The sequence below is a fragment of the Lygodium microphyllum genome, chromosome 2 (assembly GCF_053477565.2).
Source record: "Lygodium microphyllum isolate KBCC chromosome 2, Lygodium_microphyllum_v1.1.10, whole genome shotgun sequence".
Taxonomy (NCBI): Eukaryota; Viridiplantae; Streptophyta; class Polypodiopsida; order Schizaeales; family Lygodiaceae; genus Lygodium; species Lygodium microphyllum.
In genome coordinates, this window is record NC_141136.1 from 82,179,794 (window position 1) to 82,201,980 (window position 22,187).

At 43.8% G+C, this 22,187-nt stretch overlaps 1 protein-coding gene across 1 annotated transcript in view; it reads left to right on the top strand.

Moving 5' to 3' along the window:
- Positions 1–22,187, top strand: part of LOC148039944 (Haloacid dehalogenase-like hydrolase (HAD) superfamily protein) — a 102,343-nt gene that overhangs the window by 13,210 nt on the left and 66,946 nt on the right. The window contains exon 2 of the mRNA XM_087695408.1: positions 22,109–22,154. Within this exon, the coding sequence (XP_087551534.1) occupies positions 22,109–22,154 (46 nt within the window). The remainder of the gene's footprint in view (positions 1–22,108; positions 22,155–22,187) is intronic.

A 22,187-nucleotide genomic window follows, 5' to 3' on the forward strand; every position in this document is an offset into this window, starting at 1 on the left:
ACGATGGCAGCACCATCACGGAGGAAAAGGATGTCGGAGTGTGCACCTGCTGAAGAGGAAGAAGACTGAGAGATAATCTGCCAAGTGTGGGGGGCTGGCTATATATAGCCAAAAGAGCCCAAAACTGGCCTACCTGCCCCAGGGGCCCTAAATACTGGGTCGACTGCATTAAATGCAGTCGCAAAATGCTGACGTGGCACATTTGGGGCCAGAAAATCCCGAAACAGGGGGACAATACCTGGCAGGTGTGGACGGCCTGGGAAATGCAGAAACTGCCCTAAAATGCACATTGAACCCCGACAAATAAAGGGAATGCATAGAAATGCAAATTGACAGCCAATCGAGAGTGACTAGCCTCCTCCATCAAAACACATGACAGACATGTCAGAGCTCCTAATATCCTCATCTGACTCAGACTGAGGCTCACAGGCAGGAGATGACAAGGCATGACAAACATGACTGCTAACACTTATGTGCTTATGTTACACACTTATGGACACTTGGTGTGTATCGGGTATGAATACCCCCTACAACCCTAAGGTTTAAGGGTTGTACTTTGTACTTTCTGGTTACACTCTTTCAGTCTATTCTCTTGGGTGTCGTGCTTCGCTCTGTCTCTCTCACTCTCACACTGTCTACTGAACCCTCAGCTGCACCTTGATCCTTCCATCTCACATTTGGTATCAGAGCAGTCTGCTGTCTGCTATCTGCAGCCTCCGCAAGCTCTGCCCAGACGCCACCAGTCCACCAGTCTGCAGTCGACACCTGCAGTCGACACCCACCAGCTCAGCAGCTCGACCTGCAGCTCGTTTGTTCGCCAGTTGCAGGCGCCACCTCCTCAGCCCAGTGCGCCACCCGTCAGTTTGCAGCTACCGCCTGATCCTGCTAGGAAGCTCCGCCAGTTCCGCCTGCCTGTGGTACGCTGCTTGTCTCCAGTGTTGCCTGCTTGTGGCACGCCGCCTGCCTGTGGCACGTCAGCAACCCGCCGTCCTGTTCGCTTGCTCCAAACGCCCACCCGACTGCCCCGTCTGATCTGCGACCTGATGACTGCACCACTCTGATCGTCTGCCTGCAGTCCACGTCAACCAGTCGTTTGACCGGCGTCCGCCCTGACCATGTCAGGTATTTTTTAACAAAAATATCACTTTATTCCAGAATAAATTTTTGGCAGAGGAGGTTCATACGCTGCAGGCACCGCATACAGAATACAAGTGTGGGCTAAATTTGATGCAAATTTCTGGACTTGTTCATCATAAATTTTGGGGCTTTTATGTATTTTGAGGACAGTTGCATATGAACTGCTGTTACAATCACAGAAAGACTGTTTTGACAGAAATTTTGGCAAAATTTTTGGGGATTTTGATATAACAGTGTTGCTGAGCATGTTTGCACCTTGGGAAGCGTGCATTAAAAGACAGTTTTTTGACAAGAGTACGCCCTTGCACATTAATTGCAGAAGTGTGCTTGCTGCAATTTCTGAAAATTTGCAGATTTCCAGTCCTTACTGCTTTGACATTGCTCATTTGTCTTTGGAAAATTTTCATCATGGCAAATCAGGGAGGTGATGTATTTATGTATGTATCCAAGGAAGACAGATTGGATGGAAACGATTACTCGCTATGGTCATTCATGATGAAGAATGTGTTAGTGGCCAATAATTTATGGGATTATGTCAGTGGAGAGGAAACTCGACCCGGAGTTGTAGCTCCCGTTACTCCTCCTCCTCAAGGAGCACGTGGACAACGAGGACCTCAGCCCGCTCCACCTCAGCCACTTCCTCCAAGAACTGCAGCTCTAAAAGCTTGGGATACACGTGATGCATAGGCCTTATCGCTGATTGCTCTGGCAGTTCAGCGTTCCATCATCTCTCACATTTGTTCAGCATCTTCTTCACGAGATGCATGGTTGACTTTGGAGCATATGTTTGCAGGAAAGAATGAGACTCGGATCTCTTTCTTGAAGAAAGAGTTAGAGACTTTAAAGATGAATGAGGGTGACTCTATGCAGGATCACTTGAATAAGATTCAAGACTTGAGGGAGCAGCTCATGAATGTAGATGAGTACTTTTCGGATGCACAGTTGATATCCACCACCTTGAATTCCTTACCTCCTTCGTACTTGTCTTTTCATACTGCATTGAACCTCACCATGAGGATTGCTGAGCACCCACTCACTTTTATTCAGCTGGTTAGTTTGCTTCTAGAGAAGGAGCAAAGAAGGAAAAATAGTGGTGTGGATGCTATAGTCTCTGAGTAGGCTTTTGTGGCAAGACAGAAAGGCAAAAACAGCAAGGTGAAAAATGCTCCACAGAGTTCTGGCACTTCGGGCACATCGCAGAATCAGACACAAGGGGGGACGCAAGCTAAAAAAGGGAAATGTCATTATTGTAAGAAGCCAAGCCAACATATCATTGAGTGCATGAAGCGCATTGCCAAAGAGAAGGAGTCAGGAATGTCTGTTTCTACTACTTCTTCCACTGCTAGTGAGTCCGCGTTCTTTGTTGTGGACAGGGATTATTGTTTTTACACTTGCAGTTATGATATCTCTTGGGCCGATAGAGCACTTAGCTCTACAGAGGATGCTGACACTTGGTTCTTTGACAGTGGTGCTTCTAGTATATTACATCTCGCAGAGATCTGCTTGCTTCAGTTAGTGCACCTCCCGTTGGGAAATCTGTACAGTGTGCCAATAATGCATCATACCTTGTTCATGGTATTGGGGAGATTCAGCTCACAGCCATTGATGACTCTATTCTCCGCCTGCAGGATGCTTTGTTTGTGCCTGGAATCAAGAAGAATTTGCTTTCTATTTCTTCTTTGGCACGTTGTGGTTTGCAGGTCACATTTAATGATGACCGTTGCATGGTTAGAGATAAAGAACGCATGACTTTGGTATTGACAGGATCTTTGTGTCATGGTTTATATGAGTTGGATGCTCTTTCAGTAGATTAGTCGGCATACTTGACATCCACTCTTACTCCTGCTATGATACAGGCGGAGTTATGGCATGCTCGTTTGGGGCATGTAAACTTTGGTAGCTTAATGCTTTTGCAGCGTACTCAGATGCTGGATGGCTTACCTCTCTTGGAGAGACCTCCTGAGCACTTATGCGAGGGATGCATTTTGGGGAAAATGCATCGTTTCTCATTTCCCCGTGATGTTGCTTTCAGAGCAACAACCAGATTGCAGTTGGTGCATTCAGGTGTTTGTGGGCCTATGCAAACAATGTCATTGGGCGGTTGTTATTATTTTGTGACATTCATTGATGACTTTACACGTTTTTGCTGGGTCTACTGTTTGAAAAAGAAGTCAGAAGTGTATGATGCATTTTTGGCTTTCAGTGCACTTGTTGAAAATCAATCTGGATGCAAAATTAGCGCTCTCTTTTCGGATCGAGGGGGGGAATACATGTCCTCTATGCTGAATTCTTTTTTGAAGCAAAAAGGCATAGTCCATCAGTACACTGCTGCCTATACTCCACAGCAGAATGGGGTTGTAGAGAGGAAGAATCGGTCACTCATGGAGATGGCCAGATGTATGCTGAAGGCAAAGAGCTTGCCTCATAGTTTTTGGACGGAAGCAGTCATGTGTGCTTGCCATATTTTGAACAGATGCCCTACCAAAGCCTTGAAGACCATCACACCTTTTGAGGCTTGGAACAGCCGTAAACCTTCTGTTGGTCACTTCTGTATCTTTGGGTGTCTTGCCTATGCCCATATTCCACAGGTACTTAGAAAAAAGTTGGACAACAAGGCTGTTAAGTGCATTTTTATGGGATATAGCAATGAGAGCAAAGGCTGACTCTATGATCCCGTTACAAAGAAGGTTTTTGTTAGCAGGGATGTTGTTTTTGATGAAAAATCAGAATTATCCTTGGCTGGTTTGGACACATATCAGGCTGCCCGTGATGTTTTTGAAGGGCTGCTGCCCATTACTTTTGGTGATTCAGTTGGAGCTTCAGAAAATGAACCTAATGTTCAGCCAGTTGCTCCTATGGAAAGTGCAGAAATTCAGCCATTGGCTGATCGGAATATTCAGCATAATGCTGAAACTGAAATTCAGCAAGAGCTTACACACAGTCAGGAAGCTAGACAGTTACCTAGACGGTATTTGCAGACTATGCAAGATAGTCCTTTGGATGCACCCATGGCTGGTCGTACTAGAATGCAAACTCGTTTGCATGATTCAGCACATACCATGGAGTTTGTTATGGCAGCAAGTACTTTTGATAATGAAGAGCCTGAATGTTTTGAGGATGCACAACACAGTGTGCATTGGATGGCAGCAATGCAAGCTGAATTAGATTCTATTAGTAAGAATCAAACTTGGGATTTGGTGTCCTTGCCATTTGGGAAGAAAGCCATTGGAATGAAATGGGTCTACAAACTGAAAAGGAAAGCAGATGGATCCATTGATAAATACAAGGCACGGCTTGTAGCTAAAGGCTACGCACAGAAAAAGGGTATTGACTATGAGGAGACATTTGCTCCTACTTCCCGTATGACGACCATTAGGTCTATGATTGCTTTGGCTGTACATTATGGTTGGACAGTGCATCAGCTGGATATCAAGACTGCATTTTTACATGGGGAACTTCAGGAGGAAGTTTATGTACAGCAGCCCATTGGTTTTGCAGTTGAAGGCTCAGAACATTTGGTATGCAAGCTCAAAAAGGCACTATATGGTTTGAAACAAGCTCCTAGAGCTTGGTATGCAAAAATAGATGCTTTCTTGCTTGGTCAGGGGTTTCTAAACAGCTCATCTGAGTCTACCCTTTACGTATCTAAAGAAGGGGGATCTATGCTGATTATATGTCTTTATGTTGATGACCTTTTGCTCACTGGAACACATGCTGATCAGATTTCAGCATTTAAACAAAATTTGCAGCAAACTTTTGACATGTCTGACTTGGGAGTTTTGCATTACTACTTGGGCATCCAGTTCATACATGATGCTCGAGGTATTGGGCTATCACAGTCAAGGTATATTGGGCAGCTTCTTGAGAAGTTTGGCTTACAGGATTGCAAGCCAGTTTGTACCCCCATGGAACCCGGACTGAAACTGTCATTACATGATGACAATGATTTGTTTGATATACATACATATGCTCCTGCTGTTGGATGTCTTATTTACCTATGCAACACTAGGCCGGACATACAGTTTGCAGTTTCAGCTTTGAGCAGGTATATGCATCAGCCACGTATATCACATTGGCAAGCTGTCAAGCGTGTTTTTCGTTACTTGCAGGGTACTCGATCTCTTGGGTTGCTTTATACCAAGGGGGGACCATTGCAGTTACATGCTTATAGTGATTCTGATTGGGCTGGTGATTATGATACACGTCACTCCACTAGTGGCAATTGTTTCTTTCTTGGCTCTTCTTGCATTTCTTGGCTTAGCAAGAAACAATCCACTGTTGCCACATCGTCATGTGAAGCTGAATACAAGGCAGCTTTCACTACCACAGTTGAATGCGTATGGCTTAGACGCTTGCTAGCTGATTTGGATATATCTGTTACGGAGTCTACTCCTTTGTTCACTGACAATCAGAGTGCCATTGCAGTGGCACGGAACCCAGTGTTTCATGCCCGCATTAAACACATTGAGATCCATTATCACTTTGTCAGAGAGAGGCTACATGCAGGTGATATCACCCTTGTCTATTGTTCTACCACTAGTAATGTGGCAGACATCTTCACCAAAGCTCTTCCTCGTGACAAATTTGAAGCATTTTACGATGCTTTAAATTTGATATCGTTTGGTAGCGGATGATCCTTGTACTCTTGATCACTCTTCGCTCTAGGGGGGTTTGTTGGGTATTTGACTCACGACTCACTTACGCCTACGCTCATATGGGAGTGTCGGTGATCAGTAGGACACTGGGGCACTTTTTACTCTCAGTAGGAGAGGTTTTTTCCCCCAGACTTATAGTCTTATTGTCGTATGTGCTTATATGCTTATGTTACACACTTATGGGCACTTTGTGTGTGCCGGGTGTGAACACCCCCTACAACCCTAAGGTTTAAGGGTTGTACTTTGTACTTTCTGGTTACACTCTTTCAGTCTATTCTCTTGGGTGTCGTGCTTCACTCTATCTCTCTCACTCTCACACTGTCTATTGAACTCTCAGTTGCACCTCGATTCTTCCATCTCACATAGAGGGGGCTTACGAAGGAGCCAAAATTCAGGTACATCTATAGCTTCTGTTTCATTTGAGTGTATTACACACACTTCTCACTTCCCTCCCATTCCACTCTCTTCTATATCATACCTTGATCATCTCTTATCATCTTTCCAAAATCTTGGATTATACTCCACATCTGCATCACACACCCTAGGGGTTGGATCTACCATCTCTGCTCCTAGCACCTTTTCCTTCTCCACCCCATTTTCTACCTCTTTGCACCATGGTACTTCGTTAGGGGGAATGCCACCCTTTAACATAGTGTCTCTCACCTTTCAGCAAATGAGCACACCCATCACTCCTAGGTCGATTGTGATGGGCATCCCCCTCACTATCTCCAACTTCACATCTCCCATAACCACTCATACGGAGGGATTTCCATCCTCAGCTTATGGTGCGTCTTCATACTCTCCTTGGGTTACACCTACGCAGGGATTCCCATCTGCTCCCCGTGTTCCCATCCCACCTCCTTGGGTTCCTTATGTGGCTACTATGCCCATGTCTAGTCAGCCCATCCCTACCTATGGATCCACCTTGCACACTATCCGCATGCCTCGTGGGCACTCTGGGGTCCATTCCCAAGTGTACTTCACTCCCCCATCCTATCTCCACTACAATTTTTCACACTATCCATCTCCGAGCACTACCACTCTTGTTGCAACGGCCAAGAATGCCTTCACGGATAAGACACGTTTTAACGGGTCAAATTTCACTACTTGGTTGAATTTCATGCAACAAGTGCTCGACTTTCAGGGTCTTTGGAACCTCGTCATTGGTCTAGAGTCTATGCCGGACCCTCAACTAGCTCAGCCTGACTACATCCGTCAATGGAGAATCCGCAATGCTACAGTCCATGTTGAGCTGATGCAGGGATTGCTTCCTGAGTTTCACTCTCAGTTGCAGCACTTCCCGCTCGTGTCAAAGCGTTGGAGTCACCTTCTCGACCACTATGCGGCTTGTGATCGTACTCGGCGCATCAATCTCGACTTTGAGCGTCAAGAGTTCTTTCTTCAGGAAGGGGATGATCTGAAAGTCAAGCTGGCTGGCTATAGGTTGTTACTTGCCGAGTTCGCTACTATTGGCTTTCCAAAGTCAAATGACGATTAGGTTACATTCTTCTTGAATAAGTTGCCCTTGAAGGAGTTGGAGCAACAGTTCGAAGAGGTCCATCTAGATTTCTCGAAATAGATTCCGAAAAAAAAAAGACGGGTTTGCGTAATACCTTTGTGTTGTCGGCCCATTGTGAACATGTGCATGGACTCATTTGTTTGTTAATTGTATTACGACATGGTACATGTCATAATAGTTTAAACTCTCTTGTACGTGTTTGTGAACATGTAATCTTCTATCCAAACCCCCGATAACCTCGATGGTGGTATATTATACTTTCAGCTCCTCGAAGTGCGAGAATATATGATCAAAGCGATGTTCCGAGCATAGATGAAGACAATATGCAAATAGAGGGGTTGATATTGCAAGGGGTGGAGGCCACCGAAAGCTTGGAGCTAGCATCGGCTAACAATGATGGAGAGGCAAGCCAATCAAAGGGTAACTCCTCTTCCTCTGATGGAACCAAAGAATCAAGACCTATCTGGCAGCAACTCCCTAAGAAAAACCGGTTTTGCACAGATTGCCAGAGAGCAGGCCATGTGGACGAGGAGTGTCGCTCCAAGGCCCAAGGTCTTCCACCTAAAAAGCCTCAGCAGACCGTTGCGACTTCATAGTCCAGTGGGGCTACGCCTTCCGCTGCTGCTCCATCTGCTCCTACAGCCCCCACAACGACTGCTGGACACGTGGTACACGGACAGCGTCAGTGGCCATCCTTCTCTACTCCTGAAGGATTGGTTGATTGGTCTGCAGGTTTCGATCCCGTTGCACTTCATGCATCCATCTTACCTTCCTCTCCACCTCGTCAGGCGTTCCCTTGGCAGAGCTCTACTACTGGACATACACGATGGTGACCACCTTCTTAGACTAGCATGTCTCTAGGTTCTTTCGGATACCCTAGGTCAGTCTAGCATTCATTTTTCGCACTCTTAGAGTCGTGCCCATAGGATTTTTGTCTCTACATTTTAAGTCTTCCGCTGCATTTACTCACACACATATATACATTTGCATCTTTCCACTTGTTCCTTTAGTTAGCTTTTCATTTTAGTTTAGTTTAGTTTTTGGAGCATCTCACTATTGACCTCTGTGATTGCAGACTTTGATCTCCTTTGTAGGTTTTGTTTTCAGTGTAGGGCTAATATACAGGCTTGCCCAGTCTTACTTGGGCTTGAGACTTGGGATGTGCGCCGTTCCTTTATGGTTTCATCATCCTTGGAGTTTTGCTCTTCTACCAACATGGAGGCTTCCCCTCCCGAGGCGGATCGTGCAACATCTCTCTTGATGCTATCATGGCGGTGACTTCTACCTAGCTCTTCCAACTGGGATGCTTCCTCCTCCTCTTCATTCCTTATGGTTCTTGGCTACTTGGATTCCCTTGGTAAGATAACCATCGCCTCTGTAGTCTTGGTAGGCCACTGGGCAGGCGACGTGCACCCTTTGTCCGATGCCTTGGTTGCTTTGGGGTGGGACGCCTTGGGGTACATCAACATCACAATGGCTGGCCTAACCTTTCGGCTTAGTTTTGCGCCTAAGAGGGGGTGTTGAGCTAAAATATGTATTAATTGCTGATTAGCCTCTTAAACAGCTTCAAAACACACTAAAAATGCTATTTTAGAGTAAAACCTTAAAACGGGGAGCGGTTCGAGAGAGTTCAGTGGGAACCCTAAAGCAGGGAGCGGTTCGAGAAAGTTTAGCGAAAACCCTAATTTTTTGGGTACCCTTCCAAATCTATAAATAGACAGGCTGCCCCCATTCAGTGATCATCCTTGTTTTGCAGGTTACACCAACCCACACACCCTCTGCTGCTATTGGCGCTCGGTTTCCAGCCTGTAGCTTGCCTCCATTTGCTGTCCAGCTATCATTGACTGCAACCTCATCATCTTCAGCCTATCCATTGCTGTAGGCGACAGCTCTCAGCTGTTGGCGATCGCTCCAAACTGTCCCAGACTGCTGTTCAGTGTGTTGTCCATCATCTCTAGGGTCAGTCAGCCTGCGTTTTTAGCATTGCAGGCCTTGACACTCTCAGACACTGTTTCAGCCTGCTGTTCACAGCAGACTCTGCATAGTTTCCAGCCCCCAATCGGTGGTACACTGTTGCGTTTACCAGTTTCCAGCCTCCAGACTGCTGTGTTTTGGTGACCAACCTGTTGCCATTCACTATTCAGCACTTCTACACTCCGATTGGTGGTCATAGACTTGGGATCCGTCTTCGGTGGACGTCACACTCCGACATTGCTCTGCCCTTGAGTACACTGTACACTCTTACATTCATTTACAACATTCATTCACTTCAGAGTTGTGTTCTCTCTCTCCCTTCTTCTGTTTGTGTTTAAGTTTTTGTTTGAGTTTTGAGTTTTGCATTTAGGGTTTGAGTTTTGCCCTCTGTGTCTGTGTCTGTGTCTTTGTGTTTCTGTCGTGGTCGTACGCTCTGTGTGTCCTCAGTGCAAACCCTAGCACTTTTCTTAACAATGCAATCTACACTTGCTAGAGAAAACTAGCTCACTATCAGTGCAGCGGTGATGTGTTGGGACTAGGTTTGAATCCTAGGGAAAATGGAGGAAGATTTTCATAATTGGATAGATCGAAGGTCATTCATCACCTTAAGGTTTTGAGGGCTAGATGGCTAGTCCAATTATGGGAAACTTCTGGTTTAGCGTGCATTGGCGCGAACAATATTGGGATGGGTGACCTCTTGGGAAGGGGAGGCAGAAGGGCCTCTACCCAATTTCTAACTTGGTATTTGTGAGAGAGGACGGCAGGATCGAAGCTCAGCATAGAAAACAGTAGACAGTTTGAGAGTGAAGCACGACACCCAATGCAATAGTTGAAAGAGTGTAGAATGCAAGTACAAAGTACAACCCTTAAACCTTAGGGTTGTAGGGGGTGTTCACACCTGAACATGGTAAGTGCCCGTAAGTGTGTGCCATAAGCACATACAAAATAATACCATAAGTTTAGGGGAAAAAAACCTGTCACAACTCTATAGAAACAGAATTTGTATCCTTTTTCATTAATTTGTCTATATAATGATTTATTAAATTTATTTCCTTTGCACTAATTAGATATAAAGAAAAGTGCATTGGAGCTGGCCACTGATGAGTGGTCACAGGTTATGGTGGACCCATGCGGTGGGTTAGAGAAAAGATAGTTCACACTTCCACCTATATGACCCGATTGGGCGCCTGTGACTAGAACTCACGCATATCAGGGTTAGACTCGCACACAGAAAGGATTGATGCCTTGAAGTGTGGGCTAGATCCACCAGAACAAACAGTTACAATCAACAAGATGGCATGATCATGAAATGCTTGTATAATGTGCATGTGTGGGTTGAAAGCTTGAAAGGCACATTTCTTTGCATAGGAAAGTCACATGAAGATTCGGATATCATTTTTGTGATGTACACGGAAAAAGCTTTCATATGACACCCATATTAGGGGGGTCCCTAAATTTTAGGAGGTCCCTAAATTTTAGGAGCCTCGAATTAGCCTAAAAATGCTAGTCCTAAAAAATAGGGATGTCATTCTAAAAATAGTAAATTCTGTACTCTGACTGTGCTTACTAAATTTGATTGTTTCTATTCTTGACAGTATTCAACCCAAAAAGGAAGGCCATAAAGAAGAGACAAGTGTCAAGACACTTGTCACACAAGTTTCCAAGTGTCCCACCACTTGTCACATCTCATGACATGTGGTTGGACACTTGTCTTGTGCTACTCCACTTTCCCCTTTTGTACTAGCTCTCCCCTCTCCTATAAATAAGAGCTCGTTTTTCTTTATTCAACATCGTTTTTCTTTGCTGTAAACTCATGTATAGCACCCACAGATAGCCAGAAACTGGCCTCATCCATCCCCATCATTATCCCCCACTTCTCCATTATCAAATTCCTCCATATTCCCTCTTCTATCACTGCTGTTTTACAGGACAGCAAGCCTGTAAATTCATTACAGCACCTCCTTCTCAAGCTCTTTCTTCCATTTTAGCTACAAGAAGCAAGCCCTAACCATGTACTACTGATCAACGATGGAGAAAGGCTGAATTCCCCTTTTTATTCTCTCATACTGTAAAGAAATCAGTTCTTATCATTGCATAATAGATAATGCATATGTGTTTGTACATCTTTGCATGATCTTGTGAGAGTGAGAATTGCTTCTTCTCACTCTCAGGTTGATTGTAACTGAGCTCTTCCCTAAGGGACTTGGGTTGAGCAGAAATACATTCCTTCGGGGGGGGTTGCCCATCTTCAACCCTCAATCTTGTCTCCATTACTTTTACATTTTCATGGCTGTAATTTTGTGAGTAATTTTCATTTTCAGCTTTAAGTGTTCATTCTCTTTTATATTAAATCTCGAAAATAAGCGAATATCATAATTGTTAAGCATACTACGTTGTTCGGGGAGTTTACAAAACCTCTCCTATCGAGAGTAAAAAGTGCCTCAGTGTCCTACTGATCATCAACACTCCTATGTGAGCGTAGACGTAATTGAGGCGTGAGTGAAATAGCTAACAGTATCAGAGCTCAGGTTGCTAAGCTTGGGTGGCACTAGGACCTCAACCAAGGCGTGGCTTGAGGGGGGATGTTGGAAATGCAATCCACACTTGCTAGAGAAAACTAACTCACTATCAGTGTCACGAGGACATGAAAATTTGATGCTTTGCTTATATTTAATTGACATTTGATTAAAGGATTAATCAAATGTGCAATCAAAAGATGCACATGTGTTGCACATGTGAGGTGCAAGCTACTTTTTCACAGTTGAAGGCCGAAGGACCCTGTGAAAAAGATAGGTGTCAAAGGCAAAAGTTGTAACAAGTTACACTTGTTAGATTCTAGGTGAATTTTGGTGTCAATTTGTCCCTAGGACCATTAATTGGCCATTAAGTGTCAGTTGTGACACTAGGGACCAGGCATTAATTAATGGATTAATGCTTGTCCAAGGGTCAATTAATGCATGGGACCACTTTGGGTTGCAAATGGCCTAGCCAATTAATTTTTGGATGGGCAAGGTCAATTTTTTGGGCATGGATTAAGGGCTGAATTAATTTTCAGAATTAATTAATTCTGAAAATTAATTAAATGGCTGGAAATGGCTGAAAATGGACTAAGAAAGCTGCCACTTGGCAAAACTTTCCCATCCAAGCGGGGGAAAGGCTAAATAGGGCTGAAGGGAGAGGGAAATCTTGTTTTTTCATTTTGGAGCTGTTGGAAAGAGGTGTTGGACTGTTGCTGCTAGCTTTTGGGATCATTTCCCAGTCATTGGAGACCATTTTGTTAATGGAGATTGCGTATTCTTGATTTTGGAAAGCTGGCAATTGCTGCTGATGCACTTTCTCTTGAATATCACAGTCTGATGCTCCTATTGTTGTTGGTGCATCTGTTTGGGGCTGGTACAGCAAGGCATCAGCTGAATTTGATCAATTCTTCGCGACAAATCTCAGAATTTTCTCTCTCTACAGCATTCTCTCATCTCCTTTAGCCCATGCTTAGCCATTCTCAGCAATTCTTAGCCATTTGGAGGAGATTTCAGCCATTTTTGGTGGGCTGATCTGTAATTTCTGCAGTAAACCCTAATTTACAGCAGAAATTAGGGTTTAGCAGCCACCTTAGGATTTGTGCCAGAGGTTGAAAGCTCAAGGGACTGAAATCAGCAGCTGATAATTGAAGATTATCAAGGGAATTCAGGAGCCAGCCCATCCCAAATTGATTTGGGTGAGCATTTGGCCAGCCAAGGGTCAAATTGGAGAAGAAGTCCTAGGTGAATCAAGGGGCAAATGACCCAAAAGGCTTGCTGGCTATTTATGACAGCAAGAGCAATTGGTTAGCAGGAGGAGATTGAAGAATCTCAAGTTGTACTTCTTCCAATTGAATGAAAGCTAAAGAAATACCGCAAGGGGTTCCAGTTTTGGGGCCAACAGGGAGTCTACTGTCCAAGAATGTTATGGTAAAGTGTGTATTTCGTTTTATGTGCATTTATTTATTGCTGTAATTCACTCTTAAATCAGGTTATCACCATCCATTCCAAGAAGGAAGGCTGGTTTCAATTAGTGTAGCAGTGATGTGTTGAGACTAGGTTTGAATCCTAGGCCAAATGGAGGAAGATTTCCATAATTGGATAGACCGAAGGTTGTCCATTACCTTAAGGTTTTGAGGGCTGGATGGCTAGTCAAATTACGGGAAACTTTTAATAAAGTGCAAATTGGCGTGAACAATACTGGGATAGGTGACCTCCTGGGAAGGGGAGGTACAAGGGCCCCCACCCAATTGTTGATTATCATTCTTTATGTAGATGACATGTTGCTTATTGGACCTTTAGAAGTAAAAATTGCAGATTTCAAGGCTGAATTAAAACATGCATTTGCTATGTCAGATATAGGCAGTCTACACTATTATTTGGGGATTCAGTTCACCCAAAATCAGCATGGTATCATTGTGTCACAGTCATAGTATGTGGACAAGCTGTTACATAGGTTTAATATGCAAGATTGCAAACCTATGTGCACTCCTATGGAGCCATGCTTAAAGTTGTCTATGCATGATGGTGAAGAGATGTCTGATGTTGCAATTTATAGCCAGGTTGTTGGTTGTCTTATTTATCTTTGCAACACACGCCTTGACATTTAGTATGTAGTATCTCAGGTGAGCAAATATATGCATTAGCCCATGGACTATACATTGGCAAGTTGTTAAGCAGATCTTCAGATACTTGCAAGGTACTCAGTTATATGTATTATTATTTTTTGGGGGGGAGGGACTTGCAATTACAGGCTTACAGTGATTCAGATTAGGCTGGTGATGCAAACACTAGGTGATCTACTAGTGGACACTGTTTCTTTCTTGGCCGTTCATGCATTTCATGGCTAAGCAAGAAATAGCCTATAGTGGCTACTTCGTCTTATGAGGCTGAGTATAGGGTAGCCTTCAGGGCAGCAATGGAATATGTATGATTGCACCAATTGTTGGTTGATCTACATTTACCATTGGAGGGTTCTACACCCATTCTTTCTGACAGTCAGAGTGCTATTGTAGTGGCACGAAATCTTGTGTTTTATGCTCGCACAAAACATATTGAGGTGCACTACCACTATGCCAAAGAGAGATGCTATGCAGGAGAGATCAGCTTGATGTATGTTCCTATATAGGAAAATGTTGCAGACATTTTTACCAAAGCACTATCTCGTGAGATGTTTGAGGCTTTTTACAAGTCCTTAAACTTGCTACCCTTTGTTGATTAATCATTCTTGTACTTTACCACATTGACAGTGTAGAGGGGTGTTAGAATTTGCCAATTCTATGGGCAGTGCCCAATATTTTAGATTTTAGTTTTTTTTCAATTCTTAGTGTGAACACAACTAAAGTTATAAGTTGTGTTACCACTCTTAGAGATAGAGTTAGTGTCATGAGGACATGTATTTTTGAAACCTCACTTAACATGCAGATTAATTTTTAATCCCATGGTTAAGTAAATGTTGCGCATGTGAGTTGTAACTAGGGTTAGAGTAAATTTATGAGCCCGGAACTCGAGGAAATCACGGGATGTCAAAGGCAAAAGTTACTATAAGTTATGCCACATGGATACTTGGTGGTATTTTGTGCCAATTGTTGGCCCAAGTCATTCGTTTGACCCTAAGTGTCAGTTGGTGACACTAGAGAAGTGGTGTTTAATGGTACTTAACGCTAATTTGATAGTCAAAGATGGCGTGAAGACACTCGAGAATGGAAGTTGTCCAGCCAATTTAATTATTGGCTAGTCAGATTATTTTTCAGGGCATTGAAATAATTATTAGATTAATTTTCAGTATTTAAAGACTGAAAATTAATTTTTAATTATGGATAATGCTGGAAAAACCATTTTAAAAGATTGCCACTTATAAAAAATGCCCATGTAAGGCTGAAAAACGTCTTTAGAGGTTGGAGAGGCATTTTTCGTGTATTCAACCTGCGAGAGAGAGAGAGAAGATGTTGTTGGTTTGATTTGCAGCCATTGGAGGACCTTCTGAGGTAACCAGGGGCAGGAGTAGACCAATCAACAGCAGGTGACAACATCTACAGGCTGTTGAGACAGGGTAGCAGTAGTAAATGATTTATTTTCTTCAGTTCTTTGCATCCACAAGCTGTTGGGATAGAGCAACAACAGTAAATGACAGATTTTCTTCAGTTCTTCGCGTAGAAAGTCTGAATTTTCTCTCTCCTCAGCATTCTCTCTCATCTCCCAGCCTTTCTATAGCCTTGCTCCAAAGATCACAGCATTGAGATCACCAGAGGCTGAGAAATTTCAGATTTCTCTATTGTAAATCCTAATTTGCAATAGTAGAAATTAGGGTTTAGCAGTAGCCTAGGGAAGTGGGAGGGAGAAGGAACTCGTGAAGTGCAGATTGAATTGACCCTAGAGTTGGTAGAAAGAGCATTGGGCTTGGCAAATAAAGTGGAGAAAAAGCTGAAGAGAGATGTATATGCCATGCTGGGGATGGACAAGGTGAAGGTCCACACCAATGATGGCATTAGCTTGGCAGATATCCCAGATCCCGAAATCCAACTCCAGGCCAAGATGGTGCATGCATTGTTCTCTACTCAGAGAAATAACACAATCATGAGCCGCATTAATGTCCCCTTGCTAGAGAGCATTGTAGCACCATCATTGGATGAGGTGAACCTCAATGGTTTTATGAGAAAGACCATTGAGACCTCGGCAAAGGCTCTGGCAACAGGAGAGCATCTCGCAGGAGGAAAGTCCCCTGCCACCAAGGCTAAAAGAAAAACTTCATCTTCAAAGGCCTCAATCATTGGATTCGGTGGGGTCCTCACCATCATTAGAGAAGCCTTGGGGCAAGGGCAGGGAGAAGGCAAAGTCAGAAATTGGAAGCTCCAAGACTTGGATTCAACAGGGCTGAAGTTGTTTTTAGCCTATTCAAGTGGAGGGACCAACAAATCATTGAATTTGGGGCATTTTCCATCTCCATCAAAGCGGGGGAAGGCCAATTGATTACCCAAATTAAGAAGCAAATCAGATTGAAGACTTGCTAGTCATTTTTGATAGCGATGGGAGTTGGAATACCGAAAGGGGTTGGGAGAATCCCATTGTACATCAATTTCTTCTTCAATTAAGGAAGGGTGCTAGTTTTGGGGCCAACAGGGTGTCAAATGTCAAAGATTATACGGTAAAGTGTGCATTTCAGTTTTGTAAATTTGTTAGTTGCTGTAAATAATGCTTAATCAGGTTATTTACCACCCTATCCGAGGAGGAAGGCTAGTTACATGGCTCTATTTCCGGGATACCACTCAATCCCTTGATTTGGTGAGGCCGAGGCACTTGATTGCAGTGCTAATTTTTAATCTCAGCTGAGAAATTACAACAATGTCTTCATATAGTGAGATGGACTCAAGCAGTGATGATGCCTCTCAGTATGAACATTCACATGTGAATGAAGGAAATGCAATGCTTGACCTTGGACAAGGCTCAGACCATGGGTAGCAAGCTGAAAATGTTGCTGTTGGGCAAGATGCACAACCATCAGGGCATAAGGAGGTTGATGACTAGCAAAGTGAAGAGGAATTTGATGACCTGTTCAAGAATCGGATGAGGACAGCAACAAATCTCTTTGCTGAATTGGCAAAGGATCCTCAATTTACCCGATTTTTGAATGCTCCAAAGAAGGACATCAAAGGCAAGAAGAAGAAGTGTTCTACACCCTGGGGATAGCAAGATGTACCGAAGATAATACCAAACCCTTCATTTGAAGCTCCCAAAGATGCTAATGAAATAAAACAATTGGTACCTACGGGGCAAGGAATGCAAATGCAAAGCCATCTCACGGAAGTGCCAATCCAATGGATTTTGGACGGCCGAGCATGCATGCTATGATAGGGCAGCTAGGATATTTTGGTGGAAGCATGATTTTTCATGCTATGATTGGACAAGGACCGCATACGGGAATGTATGGCACAAATCCCTATGGTATGCAGCAACCAATGCATGGTGTGCAAGGCCCAATGTATTCGGGTATGGCTGAAAATATGCAAAACCCTATGTATGGTAGCATTGGCTTGATGCCTGGGGGACAAAGTAACATCTTTGGTACTGCATTTGCGCCCCCGAATGCTTATGCGGCTCAAGGAATGAATGTTGGTTATGCAAATGCTTCGTTTGGCTTTGGTTTTGATGTAAATTCATCAAATGTACCCTTTTTGCAGCCACCAATGTATGACAACTTGACACCCAAAGGGGCAGCAAAAGACTATGATGAGGGTGGAAAAGCAGTGAAGTTTGAGTCCTTCAGCGGGGTATAAGATAGGTTGAAAGCTTTGACTTTCATTTAGCAGTTTGATGCAGTCTATTCAGGGGAGAACTTCACGGAGTCCTCAAAGATTTGAAAGGCAGCCACTTTCTTGAAAGGGAATGCATTACAGTGGTGGTCCACTCTTTTGATGCAAGGTATGTCAGAGTGAAGCAGTGTGGAAGCGAATGACCATGACAAAGAGTGAACAGAGAGAGGAGAGAGAAAGAGAAAGAGACAGTGAAATGCATAAAATCTACAGTGAAGAATGCTGTATAAGGGTGCAGAATTATACACGGGTGTAGAGAGAATATTTGCGTATGTCTCCACCTCAAGGATCTCGATCTCCGTCAGCCCCAATTGCCAAGACTGCTGAAATCTGTTTGCAGGCTGAAATCTGTGAGACACAATTGCCAAGACTACTGAAAACACAGCCTATTTATAGGCTGAAAATAATGCCTAAAAATGATCAGGTTGCAGCCGACTGATGCAGTCCGATTGCTGCCACGTGGCACCTGTTTGCTAGTCCGGGGAATGACTCTAACACCCCCTCTCAGATCTTGGACAAGGCAACAGACAGAGGGATTTGGAATGTCGGTGAAGTAAGCCAGGGGAAGTGCCTTTGTAAACAAATTTGCAAGATTGTCTTCGGTCTTATAGTATTCCACATCGATGGTCTCATGTAAAAGCTTCTCCTTGATTAAGTGGTACTGGATCTCTACGTGCTTCATCCGGGCATGGAATACGGGATTCCGTGCCAATGCAATGCAACTCTCATTGTCGCACTGCAAAATAGTAGGATGAGTCCGGGGCAGCCAAGCTTCTCCAACAAACACCAAAGCCACACATTCTCACGTGGTAGAAGGTGCGGCTCGATACTATGCCTTAGTCAAAGATAGGGCTACCTTGGGCTGCTTCTTGCTACTCCAAGAGATAGCACCAGTACCCAAGGTAAAACAATAACCTGTAGTAGACTGCCTATGGTCCACATCGCCAATCCAATCCGAATCACTCCAACCTGTAAGAACAAGATCAGAAGCACTTGTACCTATTGGATAGAAAATCCCTAGGTTCGAGGTCCCCCTTAGAAACTGTAGGATCCTTTGAGTGGCTTGCGAATGCACCTGGTGAGGTACACTCATGAACCCAGCCAAGAGATCTATAACACAACATAGATCAACCCGTGTGTTGAGGAGCCAAATCAATGATCCAATCAGCTGACGGTAGCGGGTAGTATTTTCCAAAAGAGAATCTGCGTGTGAAGTGGCCTTTCAGTTCGGATCCATAGAAGTAGAAATGGACTGATAATCCTCCATCTCAAAAGTCACCAAGAGCTCTTGTACATATCTTTGCTGAGAGATGAAAATCCCCCTTTGAGTATAATAAATCTTGTGGCCCAAAAAGAAATGGAGAAGTCCTAAATCCGTCATCTCGAACTTCTGATGTAGGCCTGCCTTCGTCTCTTGGACCTTCTGGGCATGATCACCTGTAATAATCAAATCATCAACATACAAAACAAACAACACACGACCACCGTCGGAAGGATGCACATAAAGCTAGGGATCGGCCCTAGAGCACTGATATCCCAACTTGGCCTGGAGAAACGAATCAATCTTCTCGTTTCAAGCACGCGGAGCTTGCGTTAGGCCATACAAGGCCTTCTTCAACCTGTAAACCTTCCCATCTGAGGAACCAAAGCTAGGAGGCTGCTGTACATAGATCTTCTTCTTCAAATCACCATTCAAGAAGGTCGACTTGACATCCGAGTGAAAGACAGGCCATCTCCTATGACCAGCCAAGGCAAGAACAACACGAATAGTCGCCATGCGAGTAGTAGGGGCAAAAGTATCATGGAAATCAACACATGGGCGTTGTGCAAAACCTTTAGCAACAAGGCGAGCCTTGTGCTTGTCCAAAGAGCCATCACTATGGTACTTGGTCTTGAAGACCCATTTGACACCAATTATCTTCTTATGAGAGGGATGAGGCACAAGGTACCAAGTGCCATTATGCTCAATAGCCTCATAATGGCCTCCAACTTGGCTTCCATCGCTTTCCACCAATGATTAGATTGTAAAGCCTTGAGGCTTCACTGATGTAGGCTTTCTGTCCTGCATAACACGGGACATCAAACAACAGTTAGAGCAAGCAAGCTCTATAGTATGTGCCTGGTGCCTCCGTGACCTCCGCGGTCCATCCTGTGGTTGCCACTCCTCAATGACCCCCTGGATCCTTGAACCTCGGAGCATGTCACGGGTCAAACGAGGAGGAGGTCGAATCTCGCCTCGATGCTCTCCATCTGCTGAAGTTTTTGGAAGGTCCACCGATAACAAAGAACCAATCTGGGAATCCGATGGCTGGGAAGCAGGCTTCTCATGCGAAGAAGAGTCCTCAAGGGACACAGGCTCAAGAGAAACAATTGCTGGGGGGCCCAGCTATCACCGGGATCTCCACGTACAGGGTGGTCCTCACCCCCCTTTGGGGCTGGAACCTACACGAATGGAACGTCACGGCTTGTGTAGACATCCCGCTTAACAGGATCATACAATCAGTAGCCTTGAGATTGCGAGCTATAGCCCACAAACACTTGTCTTGTGGAAGCCACTTCAAATTTGTCACGCTGTGTCTTCGGGATGTGAACATAAGCATCACACCCAAAAACCCTGAAATAAGAAACATCGGGCTTTGAACCAAAGTACGCCTCATAAGGAGTCATACCAACAACGGCAGAAGTAGGGGAATGATTAAGGATGTGAACTGCAGTAGCCACAGCCTTAGCCCATAGACACTGAGGTGTCTGACGATGCTCCATCATGGTACAGGCCATCTCGATTACATTGCGATTCTTCCGCTCCAAGATGCCATTCTCCTGAGGGGTGTTTGTATTCCTATGGAGCCAAGCTTAAAGTTGTCTATGCATGATGTTGCAATTTACAACCATGCCAATGGCTGCCTCATTTACCTTTGCAGCACACGTCCTGACATTCAATATGCAGTATCTTAGGTGAGCAGATATATGCACAACCCATGGAGCATACACTAGCAAGCTGTTAAGTGGATCTTTGGATACTTGCAAGATACTCAATCACATGCATTATTATTTCCTTGAGGGGAGACTTGCACTTACATGCTTATAGTGATTTAAGTTGGGCCGGTGATGCAGACACTAAACAGTCTACTAGTGGACACTGTTTCTTTCTAGGCCATTCATGCATTTCATGGCTAAGCAAGCAACAGTCTATAGTGGCTACTTCATCTTGTGAGACTGAGTATAGAGCAGCCTTCATAGCAACAATGGAATGTGTATGGTTGCACCGATTGCTGGCTGATCTACATTTAACATTGGAGGGTCCTATGCCCATTATTTCTGACAGCCAGAGTGCTATTATAGCAGCACGAAATCTTGTGTTTCATGTTGAGGGCAATTGTTGATCATTTTGGACAGCAAGGGGAGTTGGAATACCAAAAGGGATTTGGAAAATGCTATTGTACATTAACTTCTTCAATTAAGTTAAAGAAATACTGAAAGAGGCGCCAGTTTTGGGGCCAATAGGGTGTCCATTGTCCAAGATTGTGAGTTAGTTTGCATTTCTCAGTTTTGTAATAAATGTTGCTGTTGTAACTAAGTTGTAATTAGGGAATTACCGCCCATCCCTGGAAGAAAGGCTGATTTCATGTGGACACTTATTCAAGTGTCAATGCAGTGTGTGTACACTAGTTACACGAGGGACTAGAGTAAGTTAGCCTGACTCTAGTTAGTTGGTGGAAGGTTGGTTAGGTCAACCTATGACCTGAACTAGTGTTGGGCTTTCACTCTTATCTTTCAGTTCAACAAGTACACTCTTACTCTCTTGCTTCAGCTCATTCACTATCATTGTCTTGTTTCTCTCTCCTCCACTGCTAGTCTTGTTTTCTCACACTGCTCTTGGAGTGTGTGATGCATCACACCTTGCATACTTGGTTTATTCTTTGAGTTTCCATGTAGCATTCAACATTTATTCATTCATTTCCTTCTTTGTAAATTGTGTTTTTTTGATTTCACTATATTAGTTGGTTTCCATACACACTATTTTTCTTTCCAAACCCTAGTGTATCCTCATAGAGTGCCCAAGATGTATAGTGTGCAACATTATGTTTGTTGTTTGTGGGAGTAATCTAAAGCCATCACTGTCATAGAGACCATGTGCTTAGATTGCTACATCGGTATTGCAATTTTTCCACTTAGCTCTTTATTGCTAGTTAGTTCTATGCATGATGTGTGCATTGAGTGCTCTTTCATTGCATAAATGAGTCAAATTTGAACTTACTACTTGTATGGATGAAACTATGAGGTGCAATCTTATAGTAGTGTTTTGGTCTTATGAGTTTGCTTGAATGTTTGATGGATTTTTTCAACATTTTTAAGCATGTCCTTCATTAATAGGTTAGGGCTAAGGTACCGCTTTAGCAATTTAACTATTTTTATTATATTTTGAAGTTCAACAGCTTAGGCTTAACAACAGTTCTTACTGAGATTGATACAACTTTATTTGCATTTGATATCCAGAGTTGTTGCTGATGTGCACCGGTTTGGTCATCGTCATGCTTTCAATGTAGGTGGGCTCTTCAATTAATTCCGCTTTGCT